The following is a 12,967-nucleotide window of genomic DNA, read 5'->3' as shown; positions in this document are numbered from 1 at the left end:
AAGATCCCTCTGAAGTCTCGGCAGCAGAGCAAAAAGTCACTGAAGACTATGATGTGGGTTTTTTTTAACTATATTTACTTTGTATGGATGCAGCTGGTTAACAGAATACATCCCAGGTAAGCCCCAGATCACAACTGATGAACAGAAGGAACTAGTATTTGAACAGGCAACATTTTATGTTTGAACCAAAAAGCTAAATGTACTCTTTTTCATAAAACACAATTTCCTTGGGGCATTATTGTTCCAGAAAAAATATGCATGTATAATATTTTATTTCAGTCCTAGGATCTCTCTGAAAGGCTACATACTACCATACAGATAAACCAGGGCCAGACAGTTAATCTGAAGCTCCACCACACATCTAAGTATAGGAAGAGTGCAATCTTATGCATGTTGTAGGGCTTTTTCTGTCTAAAAATGCATAGGACTGCACCCTAAAACAGTATGTGGGCAACAACTCTGGCTTGCTGCCAAACATAATATGCAAACATGGCCTGAGCAAAGCAATGTAGTATTTTAATGGGCCAACATTTGACATGAAACTAGACATCTGGATAAATTCCACAGTTCTCTTTTCAAGAATTCTTATTAATCCACAAAGTAATGTTCAGCTGACTTTTTAAAAATCCAATAGCCAAACTTTCAGATTATTAAGATTTCCCACATTTTTTACTTTCTTTTATAAAGAGCAGGATGAGGCTTTCAATTAAGTCTTCCTACCACATCAGAAATAGGACTGAGGAGAGCAGATGCACTTGCATCATACTACAGAAGAGGGTATGGCAGTCCCATAAAAAAGAGCTGAGCAGGAAGATGGTTGAATTCTGAACAATCAGATGCGGAGATGAGGAAGAGAACGCTAAAGCAATGCAATCTGTAAAAGAACCAGAAGTCCTAACACTAACAATATAAGCTTAGAAATATATCTTCATTGTACCCATTTTTATCTTGGGCATTTATTTAAAGATTTGCTTTGGTGTACTAGGTCTTTGTGCATCAGCGCTATTAAATGGATAAAGCTTTCTTGAAAAAGATAGCTGAGCAAGTAGTTAACATCCCCACTCCTAGAAGCAACTTAAGTTGGGACTTACCTTCCGCTTTCTCTCATTTTGCTATGGTTGCACCATGGCTAGAGAAAAACTACAGCTATGCTAGAGGTGCTTTGCCTCTAGTACTCCCATAGTGCTTTGGAAGCATTACCAACTTTCCAAGAATATCCAACAAGAGGAGAGACTAAGATTTCAGTAAAAGAGGTCCTCTCTTTCAGGAACACCAAGTTCTATGCCAGTCATAAGAAGTCCTCCATGGCTGCTAGCTCAAAACATGTATTAACTCTCCTACACAGAGCCATTAGTGGCACACTAGTGTACGAAAACAAGGAGGGGGGGTCAACCGTATCAGTTTGCAAAAACTTCCCTGCCTGTTTACCTATAGATGATTTTTTTTTACTAATGGAAGAGTTGTGGTTCAGTGGTACAGCACCTGCCTTGCACGCAGATAATCCCAAGCTCAATCTCCTGCATCTCCAGATAAGGCTGGAAAAATTCCTGCCTGAAGCCCTGGAGAGCCACTGCCAGTCAGTGTTGACAATACTGGGCTAGACTGACCAATTATCTGATATAGTTATATATAATATATAGTTATATATATGAAGCTTCCTATGATTAGATTATTTGGCTATTGAACAACCTGTACTATACTCCTCTCAAACTACTTTTCATAGAGGTGGGGAGGGAGATTTTCAGTGGGGGAAAAAGTGTGCACAGCATGGACCTTAGAAACCAATGTCTAAAATATCTTCCCCCCTGCCCCATTTTCTTTGCCAATTTGAAACAGAAGGCAACAGAAACCATGCATGGTTTTATATCTTTGTGCAACACAAACAACTTGGTAAAGGAAGTAAAGCAAGAAGTAACCACTGGAGGACACATTTTAGCACTTCAGGGACAAAGATGCAGGTCATTGCAGTGGTATCTAACTTGGATCCCAGATTTAGAACTTTGAACTAAGAGTCGAACAATTAAGGCAATGCTTGCATAAATGCAAGCATGAATTGAAATCTTATTTAAATAGGATAAAGTAAGACTTATTGCTTTTTCTTAGACTTCTCCTTTGAATGTCTTTAGCACACTGAACACATTTAGGCTGCTAATATAGCACTCTGTAGTCCAAAGCATGTAAGCATCAGTTGAGAGGACCCATTTTGTCAGAATTAGTGTAATAAAACTGAAGTTAGTACCATGCATTTCCAACATAACTTAAATATACTGCGCTCTCACACACTGGCTTTTATTGCTCATGAAAACATTGTAATGTACATAAAACATTTCTATGGCAAACAAGCTGTTGCACTGCATAGCAAGATGGCCCAACTGGTTTAAAACAACCATTAATGAGGTAAAGAAGAACACTAAGGCACACTGATTTCTCAACACAGCACAAACACACAAACAGGTAAGAGGCTGATTTGCTGATAGCCACATTTATTCTTACCCTTACAGTAGGCCTCCTGTATACCTGTTAGTTAAAATACATATATTATCCAACAAGTCATGTATTCAAATCCTAAATTTGAGCGATATCAACTATCATCTCATCTTTTACAGTCCCATGCTTCTAGAAGTACACTACTTATCATTTTCCAGAAGGGTAACCATGTTTGCTGTTTTTGCTGCAACAGACTATGTCTTGTGGCACCTTAAAGACAAAGAAATTTATTCTGGCATTAGCTTTTGTGGGCACTGTCCACTTCATCAGATGCATCAGAATAAATGTGTTTGTCTTTAAGTGCCACAAGACTCTGTGACTGGGTTCAGATGACATGGCGCAGAACGTCATAGGTTATTTAACCCACAATGAGCCACGGTGCCTGTGGGGGCCAGGTTGCATATCGAACCCCACTCAGGGTTGTTGTGTTGTGTGAATCCGGCGCGTTATTCTGGGTTATGTGAGGGTTAAACAAGTTGTTTAACTTTTGCATAACCCATGCTCCCTGGGTTCACATGTCACAACCACCCCCAAGCAGGAATTGCATATTCAAAATGGCGGCCGCACACTTCCTGCATGCAGTGCAGCCTCACCGTGGGTGGGCTGTTCTGTCATGCAAACAGCCTCTTTGCTGTTTTTACTTTGTTTTATCATGTTGCTGTTGACATAACTTATCACAAGATTCAACAAAAGCAAATCAAGAATCTCAAGTATCCAGATGGTCTTTTTCTTACTTTCAATTTGCCTCAACCCCTCTGATTAACTCCTCAAGGGGGAAAAAACAAATCAAGAGATGCAGAGGTTGCTACAGTATAACAGCTTGCATAAATAAGCCCAAAGGGTGGACAATGTCAGAAGATATTGTAATAATGTTTAAGTAGCCATCAAGAGTGTACAATTAATTATCAAATTGTTTAAATTCATTCAGTGACAGTTAAAAAAAGGGACACAGGCTTTAACAAACACACATGAATGTATTCACTGCTTCTACACAGTGACCTGGTTCTCACATAATGCTAACCCATGGCTTAACCATGGAGATCCAGTATGGTTTAGGGGTTAGAATGTTGGACTTGGGAGATCTGGGATCTTGTCCCCACTTGGCCATGAAGCTCACACGGTGACTTTGGGCCAGTCACTGACTCTCAGCGTAATCTAATTTACAGGGTTGTTGTGAGGATAAAATGGAGAAGAGGATCATGTAAGCTGCCTTAGTTTCTTGGAGGAAAAATGGTGGAATATAAATGTAATATTAAATAAATGGTTTGTTGCCCTACCCAGGGTTTATCTGGCAGATGATCAAACAACCGTTTGTTTTTTCAATCCCTGGGTTGTTTGCTTCTCTCCTCCTTTGCCGCTCCCTCCCTGTATCCCTAATGCCTTTGCGGAGCTGTAGTATTGGCATGTAGAGTGACTGGTGGCTTTTAACCACCCTTGCCTGCTGCTTCTGTAGCCTGGCGAAACAATACAGTTCTGGGTTCACGCATAACAACCACCCATGGTTTATCACAAGTAAGAAGGCTAAAGAGTCCTCTGTAAAGAGGGCTGAGCTCCCTTCCAACGCTGAGATACACACATCCTGAAACATTTCCCCTCCCCTACTGAGATCAGACTTTTTAAAAGCCTGACTACAATGGGGGGGGGGGGTGATGTGTGAGTGTATGTGAGTATGTGTGTGTGTGTGTGTGTGTGTGTGTAAATGGGCTATCACATTGGGGCCGCATGGCCCTGCCTCCAATGTAATTGCCTAGAACCAATCTGGCCCTCTGGTTGAAAAAGGTTCCCCACCCCTGCACTATGCGTTTCAAGAATCATGGCTACAAATAATCTTTTTTTTCACTGCAGGTTCAGATCTACACTTTGTGTCATATCAATACGATCCCATCATGGTAATGCTATGTTCCTCTTGCGCATTTATACCTCACAGGAAACACAATGACATTTGTTACAGTATTTTGGATAATGTGGGATAAAAAGGAAATAACACTACAAAAGTGGTATATCAAATGTGTAATGTGCCCCAACAGTTATCAGTGCACTTCAATACTGTTATAAAGGAGTAGTGTAGATCTAGCCCAGGTTAACCAGAATTTAAAACTGTTCATTCCAGTTTAAAACATGCAGGCAATAGTTTATCTACCCATGCAGGGGTTTGCTATACTTATGTCAGATATACCTGCTGTCAGCAATTTGACCCAATGCAGGTGGTGTTGACTCTAAAGTGGCCGAGTGGTCTACAGCTGGCCACTCTGGCTTTAATATATTTCCCCCACCTTTTAAACTGTATGTGAAGTGTGCCAAAAAACATATGTTAAAATAAAAACACTCTGCTCCCAAGGACTGCATCAGAACTCCTCAGTGCATTTACTTCCAAGCTCTACAAACTCAGATTCTACACAGCATGTATGCTGCTGCAATACCAAATTTCCCATATTGCTTTATCAAAAGCAGCAACCACAATCCAGGGAGAATATTACTTTTTGCTGCCACACATTACAGGACTTTTGAGAAGAATATTGTTGATTGTGTCTAGGTAAAGAGAGATGGTCAGAGGGGAACTGTTAAATAGACCACAATCGAGCATGCTTCAATGGATTCATCTTCAGGCACAGGTTGAATGTCTCCTATATTCCCAAGAATTTAAAGAGTGTGCTACTTCTAACAAGAATCTACCACCTTCTGAACACAGAGCATGCTGGTAAAATTACTTAACTCTGCTTTAAATATTACAAGCTAAAGCTTGATTTGGCTTTGCATGGTGATTTTTGTGTTTTGTTTTTTAATCAAAAAAGCAAGCAAGAAAGATGAAGTATAAGTATTTTTTTCACAATCAGTCACATTAAAGACACCAACTAAGTAGGAATTTTAGATTCTGAATGGCACCAACACAGTAGTTATTGATGTATAACAGCTTTTCTTTGAAATATTATCATTACATGTTATCATCCTGACCCTTATCTCAGAAGACAGAAAATGAATGTTATACTCAACACCATATTTTTGCTCCCCATCCACTTTTATATCTTACTTTGGGAATAGACTTGTGTGGCACTGAATACATATGTTAAATGAATAAATAAAAAAAGACTTACCCGGTACTCTCTGGACACATTGTCTGAGGGCACAGAACCTGAAATCTGACTAGAAATCGTAGCAGCAATGAGTTGCTTACACCATTCAACATGGGATCCTGTGGGACTATAAGAACAGAATATAACAGTTTATTTAACAAAAGATTCCTATTTGACAGCAACTTAGATCTTGCATTAATGGCTCAAATTGGACGATCCTCCAAATCATGATTTTGAGGATCAGGAACATGCATCATGGGTGTGTGCCTCCCCCACCCCTCCCTACTCATACGCAGATCCCCCCCTCCATTTCCAGGTTTCCTTTACAATGATGTTCAAACAGGGCAAACCCAGAGTATGGGTCGAGCATGGGTTGTTGAATCCTGGGTTGTTATGTGTGGAACTATGAATATGCAATCCCTGCTTGGGGGTGGTCGTGACATGTGAACCCAGGGAGCATGGGTTATGCAAAAGTTAAGCAACTTGTTTAACCCTCACATAACCCAGAATAACCCGCCGGATTCACACAACACAACAACCCTGAGTGGGGTTCGATATGCAACCTGGCCCCCACAGGCACCGTGGCTCACTGTGGGTTAAATAACCCATGATGTTCTGCAGCATGTCATCTGAACCCAGTCACAGAGTCTTGTGGCACTTAAAGACAAACACATTTATTTTGATGCATCTGATGAAGTGGACAGTGCCCACAAAAGCTAATGCCAGAATAAATTTCTTTGTCTTTAAGGTGCCACAAGACCTAGTAGCCACACGCACCCGGAACTATGGGTTAATTATGGATTGTTAACCACAAACAACCCAGGAAGAGAACCAATGGTTTGGTGTTGGGTTGTGAACTCTGGCTAGTTTTAACTATGGGTTGTCATTACGTATGAACACAGAACCTTGGGTTGTTCACAGCACTAGACTACAGAGGCGATGGGGAAGAGTGGTAAAAAGAAAATAGCCACTCTACATGCCAGTACTACAGCATCACAAAGGCAATTGGGATACAGGGAGTGAAAGGGCAAAGGAGGGAATAAAACAACCCAGGAATTGAAAAAAAAACAAAAACTATCTGCACTTTGCACGATCGTCTGGCAGACAAATCATGGATAAACTCGGGGTAAGGCAACACCCATACTCTGGATTTTCACTATGTGCGAACCAGGTCCATAATTCATACTAGCCTCCAAACAAAGGTTTGCAAATGCAGTGCAAACCATGATCTCAAAACATGGTTTGGACATTAGTGCTTACCATAGTTTGCTTGATAACCAACATCACAGCAAACTATACTTAAAATCAGTGCCTGAAGTGGGATGGGATGTTATCCCAATTCTTTTCAAGTAGGGTTTTCATTGGGGTTTTATTTATTTAATGGCTAATCATAGATTTAGAATGCATAAAGGATTTATATTATAACATTTAAATGTTTATTCAGAAGTAGTAAACTTATCTGGTCTCTAGCAGTCCTACCAATTTTTAATTGGTAGGACAGCTAGAGTCTGGCTCTTGCATAATTGCCATGGCTCTGTGCCATGGCAATTATGCCATGGGGTTCCACAGGGCTCTATTTTATCCCCCAAGCTGTTTAACATCTACATGAAACCGCTGGGGGAGGTTATCCGGAGGTGTGGGCTGAGGTGCCATCAATATGCGGATGACACCCAGCTCTACCTCTTTTTCTCGTCAAACCCAGGTGAGGCAGCGGTTGTTCTGAATCAGGGCCTGGGCACGGTAACGGACTGAATGAGGGCCAATAAACTGAAACTCAATCCAGACAAGACGGAGGTACTGTTAGCGGGTGGTTCATCTGCCCGGCTAGGTGATATTCAACCTGTTCTGGAGGGAGTTGCACTCCCCCTAAAGGATCAGGTTCGTAGTTTGGGGGTAGTCCTGGATCCAGAACTGTCACTTGAGGCACAGGTGAACTCACTGGCACAGAGCACTTTTTATCAGCTTAGGCTGGTATACCAACTACACCCTTATCTGGAGAGAGATAGCCTAGCTACAGTTATCCATGCTCTGATAACTTCTCGTCTGGATTACTGCAATGCGTTATACGTGGGGCTGCCTTTGAAAACAGTCTGGAAACTTCAGCTGGTCCAAAATAGGGCAGCAAGACTGTTAACAGGGACTGGCCAATGAGCTCATATTATGCCAGTACTTTTCCAGCTGCACTGGCTGCCACTCCATTTCCGGGCCACATTCAAAGTGCTGGTGTTAACATTCAAAGCCCTTAACAGGTTGGGGCCAGGTTATCTGAAGGATCGCCTCCTCCCATATGTGCCTGCCCCGACCTTAAGATCATCTTCAGAGGCCCTTCTCCGTGAGCCCCTGCCAAAGGAAGTGAGGCGGGTGGCTACTAGGAGGAGGGCTTTCTCTGCTATGGAACCCCGGTTGTGGAATGAGCTCCCTAGTGAGGTTCGCCTGGCACCTACATTGTATTCTTTCCGGTGCCAGGTGAAGACCTTTTTATTTTCCCAGGCATTTTAACATTTTAGCTCTTAAGACTTTTAGCTTTGCTGTTTTAAATCTGTATTTTAAATCCCTGCATTGCTGCTAGGTTTTATTCTGGTTTTATTCTGGTTGTATTGTTCACTATGGTTTTAATGTTTTATATATTTTGTATTGTTTTATTGGGTGCTCTTTGGTTTTAATTTTTGTGAACCTCCCAGAGAGCTCCGGCTATTGGGCGGTATAGAAATGAAATGAAAAAAAAATTAATCAGGAATGGTTAAAAAATGCCCAATTCCACTTGTAAATCAAAAGAACTAATCCAAGAGTAAGAAATGGCGACATCTAACATTAAAATACAGAATATATTTCAGATTTTGTATATAATATGCATAGAAAGGCACAGAATGTTATGCCAGAGAACAGGTGGTCCACAACTGGGATGTCCCTACTGCAACATGGTGCTAAATCCATGATAGAGCCTGACCACTTGGTGAGGGGATCACGTTGTGCAGAAAAATAAAGTTCTGGACCACTGTTTGAAGACTAGACTGCTCCAAGAACATCAAAGCTGGGCATCCCTAAATTAACTGATCAATTAAATTTCACAATAAAAGTGAGGATCCTGAATTAAGAAGGTAACACTTGCTTATTTTAATAAAAAGCTACCAGTCATTGTTGAAGGCACAACAAAGCTACAGAACCTGCATATTATAATATTTTAAGAAGATGGAAGACCTAGTTTTCAAAGGAAGACTTGCTGATCTCAACTGAGAACTGTTGCCTGCAGTTGTTAGTAATACAAGGAGAGGCTTTGAATAAACACACATGCTTAGTAAAAGAGTGAAGTAAGCTAACAATTACACCAGCAAAACCTGCTAATATTGTATGGTCTTAACGATGTCTTGCATATTGAAGCAAAAGTTCAGGATCAAAGGTACTGTATTCCTAATGATTTTTTTTAACAAGGAATGCTTGAGTAATTCGATCTATGTGAATTCCAATATGAATCAACTTGATCTGCACGACCTGAACTAATCTGTGGATCAGAACTTATCCATTATATTTTGCACTTACTGCATGTTTTGCCACAGTTCGCAGCTCAAAAAACCTATCAATATACTAAACGCTATCTTGATGAGAAAATATGTTTAAAAATACATATTTAAATTTATATATTCATGCAAATATTGAAAAAATAGTGATTAATGAGGAAATGGCATAGAACAGACTTACAGATAAACACATGCAAAAGTGACACAGACCAGAAACAGACTGATTTGTCCAGCCATAGTTTTAACTAGACTAACCCATCCTACCTTCTGACTTGAACTACTGGATGAGAACAGAAAGTCTACAATAATTTAAGCATTTCTTTTGCTGAAAATTCGCAACTGGAGGCTGAAAAAAATTACAGACCAAGATGGTATTTATGAACAGCGAATCCAGGGATTTAAGTTGGATGACCAATTATATATTCTCCAGTGTTAGCAAGAGGCTCTTTCTTCAAGAATGTCTGAACACTCAGGAAAATCTTGAAAGCTATTTCCTGAATCAGCCAGAGAGGTCTGGCATCAAAACTCAAGAAGAGTGCCAGATTCTGGGAGGTAAAATGGGAACTTGAGCCATACTTGAGCCAGTTATCAACAAGAGAAATCCTAAAAGAGATGTAGGAAGAGACTTCAATAGAGTATTTCTATGGAAAATGAACTGCCCTCGCCAATTAAAAGCTTATAGGAGAAGATAGGTTATACAGATAAGATCCAGTGTTGTGTAGAGTGTCAGATATAAGGATATACCAGTATACTGAGTACCAGTATTAAGCTTTCATATGTATAAACTATATATAATATTTATGTAGTGACACCAACACTAATTCACATTCATATATCAGTTTAGTATTCAAAATGTTTCATATTCGGAGTCTCAGTAATGCTTACAACCACCACGTAAGGTTATTTTTATTATCTCTATTGGAGCAGGGATGATGGTGAGGCTGAGAGACAGCAGCTTGGTAAAGTCCACCTAGAGAGTTCATGACAGAAGCAACATTTGAACAGGGAACTTCTAAGTCCACAGCTTAGCCCCTTAGTCACTAGGTTACGCCAGTTTGTACAATATGCCATTATGACGTTCATACTTGGTAGCACTTGAAACATGCATTAAGCATTATAGCAGTCTGGTATTCAACTATTCACCTGGTCACCTCTGGCAGCCAGGAATTCCGTGGAGGTGAGTGCACTGAAGTCCCTCCAGGCAAATGAGTGGGCTGGCAAAGGAGGGACTGAGTAATCTGTTCCTCCTTCACCAAATCAGTCAATTTCCATAGTAGCTGTGAAGGGAACTAAGCCTTTCCTCTATGGCCAGTATGAAAACCATGTGGGTTGGTGAAGGAGGAACACAGTGTTTCTCCTTTGGCAGCCCAATGTGCTTCTAGCCTGCTTTTTTAAAAACCTAGTTTTTACTCGGGGGAGGCACTCATGAGTAAAAAGCAGGAGAGCAAAATGTTCTGCAGGCTAGGAACTTTGGAGGGCTTAGTAAGACATCTGTAACAGGTCCTAGTAACAAGTTTGTATTACTATGAAAGCGTACATCACATTTAGAACTGTTTTATGGGGCACAACCCACCTAGAAGTTCTCTGGCACAGCCCCTGCTGAAATGAACGGACGATGTGTAACAGCAATACCTTTTAGAAGTATACTATTATACCATTCCGTTTTATAGTTATAATTACACACCGCACAATCGCAGCTGCAGATTCTCCTACACAACCCCCGTCAAAGCACTGCTATCATCATCAGGCAGTGTTACATTACGCACACTCACAAACGTACGGTCGCCCCACATTCTTCAGCACAATCCCCACCAAGGCAAAATGGCAACTGTGCAAGACTTAGCATTGTTATTATTAGATGTAGTGTTTGTACGTATACATTTCTCTCTTTCACACACACACTTACACACAGAGAAGATACGTATCTCTCTCTCTCTCTCACACACACACACACACACACACACACCCCCCTCCGAAATTGGGGATTGAACATGCACTGTTGAAAGGAACAGAAGCTGCTCAGGAGTCATTTCAACAGGCAGAAGCCCTTCCAGGTGAGGTCAGGCTCATGTACTTCGCACATTCTTGCATTCTCATAAGGACGGGCTGCGTATTATTACCTCCCATCAGGCCTGATGTGGCAAGCTGTGTAACATCCATCATCCGTTCATATATCATTACCTCCCCCACCAGCATCGGTCCTGCCTATCCTCTGAGGTTAACGACGGGGACGGGGACGGGGTGTGTCCCCCAGCTGTTGCTGCACCGCAACTCCCATCACCCCTCAGCATTGGCTCTGCTGGCTGGGGTTGATGGAAGCTGCAGTCCACCGACACCCGTTGCCCCACCCCTGGGTTGGCTACCGTGCTCTTATAAGGGAGGCTCATACTCTGGGGCAGTTTCCCGCAACCTGGCGCGCGCGCGCCCCCCCCCCGGAGGTGTCGGGACTACAACCCCCAGCATCCCCGGCCACGCTGGCTACGGATGATGGGAGCTGTAGTCCAACACCCCCGGGGGGCGCCAGGCTGGGGAGAACGGCCCGTCCCCTCTCTTTTCTCGCCGCGCCACCACAAAAATGAAGACCAGGAGCGCCCGGCCGGCGAAGGAACAAATGGCGCCCCCGTCCCGTCAGGCCTCGTTCCCGTCTCCCTCACCTGTCCAGAGCCTCCACGCTCGGCTGCCGAGGCCCGGCGGCGCCCGGCGACGTCCCGCCAGCCGCCGCGGAAGCAGCCGCCGCGGCCATCGGCCCCGCCGCCGACGCCAAGCGGGTGGGTCTCCGCGCCGGGCCGGGGCCGCCGCCCTCCACAGCGGCTTGCGCCGCCGCCGCCCTGCCGTCCATATTCGCGGCGTTGAGGGCGGGCGCCGGCGGGCGGGCCGGCGGCGCCCGCTTCCTCGGCTCCGTCGCCCCTTCTCGGCCTGGCTCCTGAGGCGGCGGCGGCGGCGGGCACAGCCGGGCAGCCTTCCGTCACCTGGCGGCGGCGGCCGTGGGAGCAGCGCGGCTGCCTTTATACCCACAGGCCTCCGCGGCAGGAGCGGCGGCGCCGCTGCTGAGGGGCGGGAAGGCGGGCCGGGCCGGGCCGCGCCGAGCGGGCGGGCGGGCTGCGCGAGGCCTGGCCCCGGGAGGGCTCGCCTCTGGGCGGCCCCGCAGCCGGGGCCCTGCGGTGTGTCAGTTGCGCCGGCCGCGAAACGTCGCGGGCCCACTGAGGGGGCTCCTCGCCGTGGGTCGGTCAGCGGCGCAAACGGCCTCGGGAGGTCGCGGGCCGCCCCGCCGCGCCGCGCCGCGCCGGCAAGCAGCGCTCGATTCTCGAAGAGGGGAAGCGCCGTGCGAGCGGAGCGCGCTGCTTGTCTCGTTGCGTCGCCGGGCGACGGGGCACGCTGGGCGCGACTCCCGGGCCCGAAGGCGCCGTGTTGCGCGGCCAGCGAGGCGCTCTTGTCGGCAAAGGGGCGGCGAGCCCCGAGCGTCCGGTGGGGCGGAGGGACGCCGCGTAGAGGGAAGAACTCTAGCCATGCTCTGGTGGCCGCATGCCGGGGTGCCATTGCTTTGTAGATACCCAGATAAAGACATTTCATTCATTCATTCCATTTATATCCCGCCTTTTTTCCTCCTTAAGGAACCCAAGGCGGCGTACATAGCCCTCCTCCATTTTATCCTCGCAACAACCACCCCGTGAGGTGGGCTGGGCCGAGTGTGTGCGACTGGGCCAAAGTCACCCAGCGAGCTTCCGTGGCCGAGTGGGGACTAGAACCCGGATCCCCCGGCTCCCGGTCCAACACTCTCACCGCTACCCCACACTGGCTCTCTGACGTGAATAAATACCTTCCCTTTCTGCCCGTTTTTCATGCGCCATATATTCCTTCTGCTTTTCATGTTTTACAGAACTTTTGTCTGCGTTT

At 44.7% G+C, this 12,967-nt stretch overlaps 1 protein-coding gene across 9 annotated transcripts in view; it reads right to left on the bottom strand.

Moving 5' to 3' along the window:
- The window catches only part of MTMR1 (myotubularin related protein 1), a 55,566-nt gene extending 43,513 nt beyond the window's left edge, over nucleotides 1–12,053 (bottom strand). For 2 of the 9 annotated variants that reach the window (XM_084813710.1, XM_084813712.1), the window contains exons 1-4: nucleotides 12,022–12,053; nucleotides 11,728–11,901; nucleotides 5,580–5,685; nucleotides 2,494–2,517 (exon numbers count right to left, since the gene is read on the bottom strand). In XM_084813710.1, coding sequence (XP_084669836.1) covers nucleotides 2,494–2,517; nucleotides 5,580–5,685; nucleotides 11,728–11,816 — 219 coding nt within the window. In that variant the 5' untranslated portion in view covers nucleotides 11,817–11,901; nucleotides 12,022–12,053. Of the gene's footprint in view, nucleotides 1–2,493; nucleotides 2,518–5,579; nucleotides 5,686–11,727 lie in introns of all 9 variants that reach the window. The other 7 variants (XM_084813706.1, XM_084813708.1, XM_084813711.1 and 4 more) reach the window with 4 other exon arrangements.
- Between the last annotated feature and the right edge of the window lie 914 nt (nucleotides 12,054–12,967).

This window comes from Heloderma suspectum, chromosome 9, assembly GCF_057233095.1.
Source record: "Heloderma suspectum isolate Gila_16-S chromosome 9, 16-S_ref, whole genome shotgun sequence".
NCBI classification, from domain to species: Eukaryota; Metazoa; Chordata; class Lepidosauria; order Squamata; family Helodermatidae; genus Heloderma; species Heloderma suspectum.
Note: the sequence above shows the minus strand (reverse complement) of the source record. Positions and strands in the feature narration are given on the sequence as shown.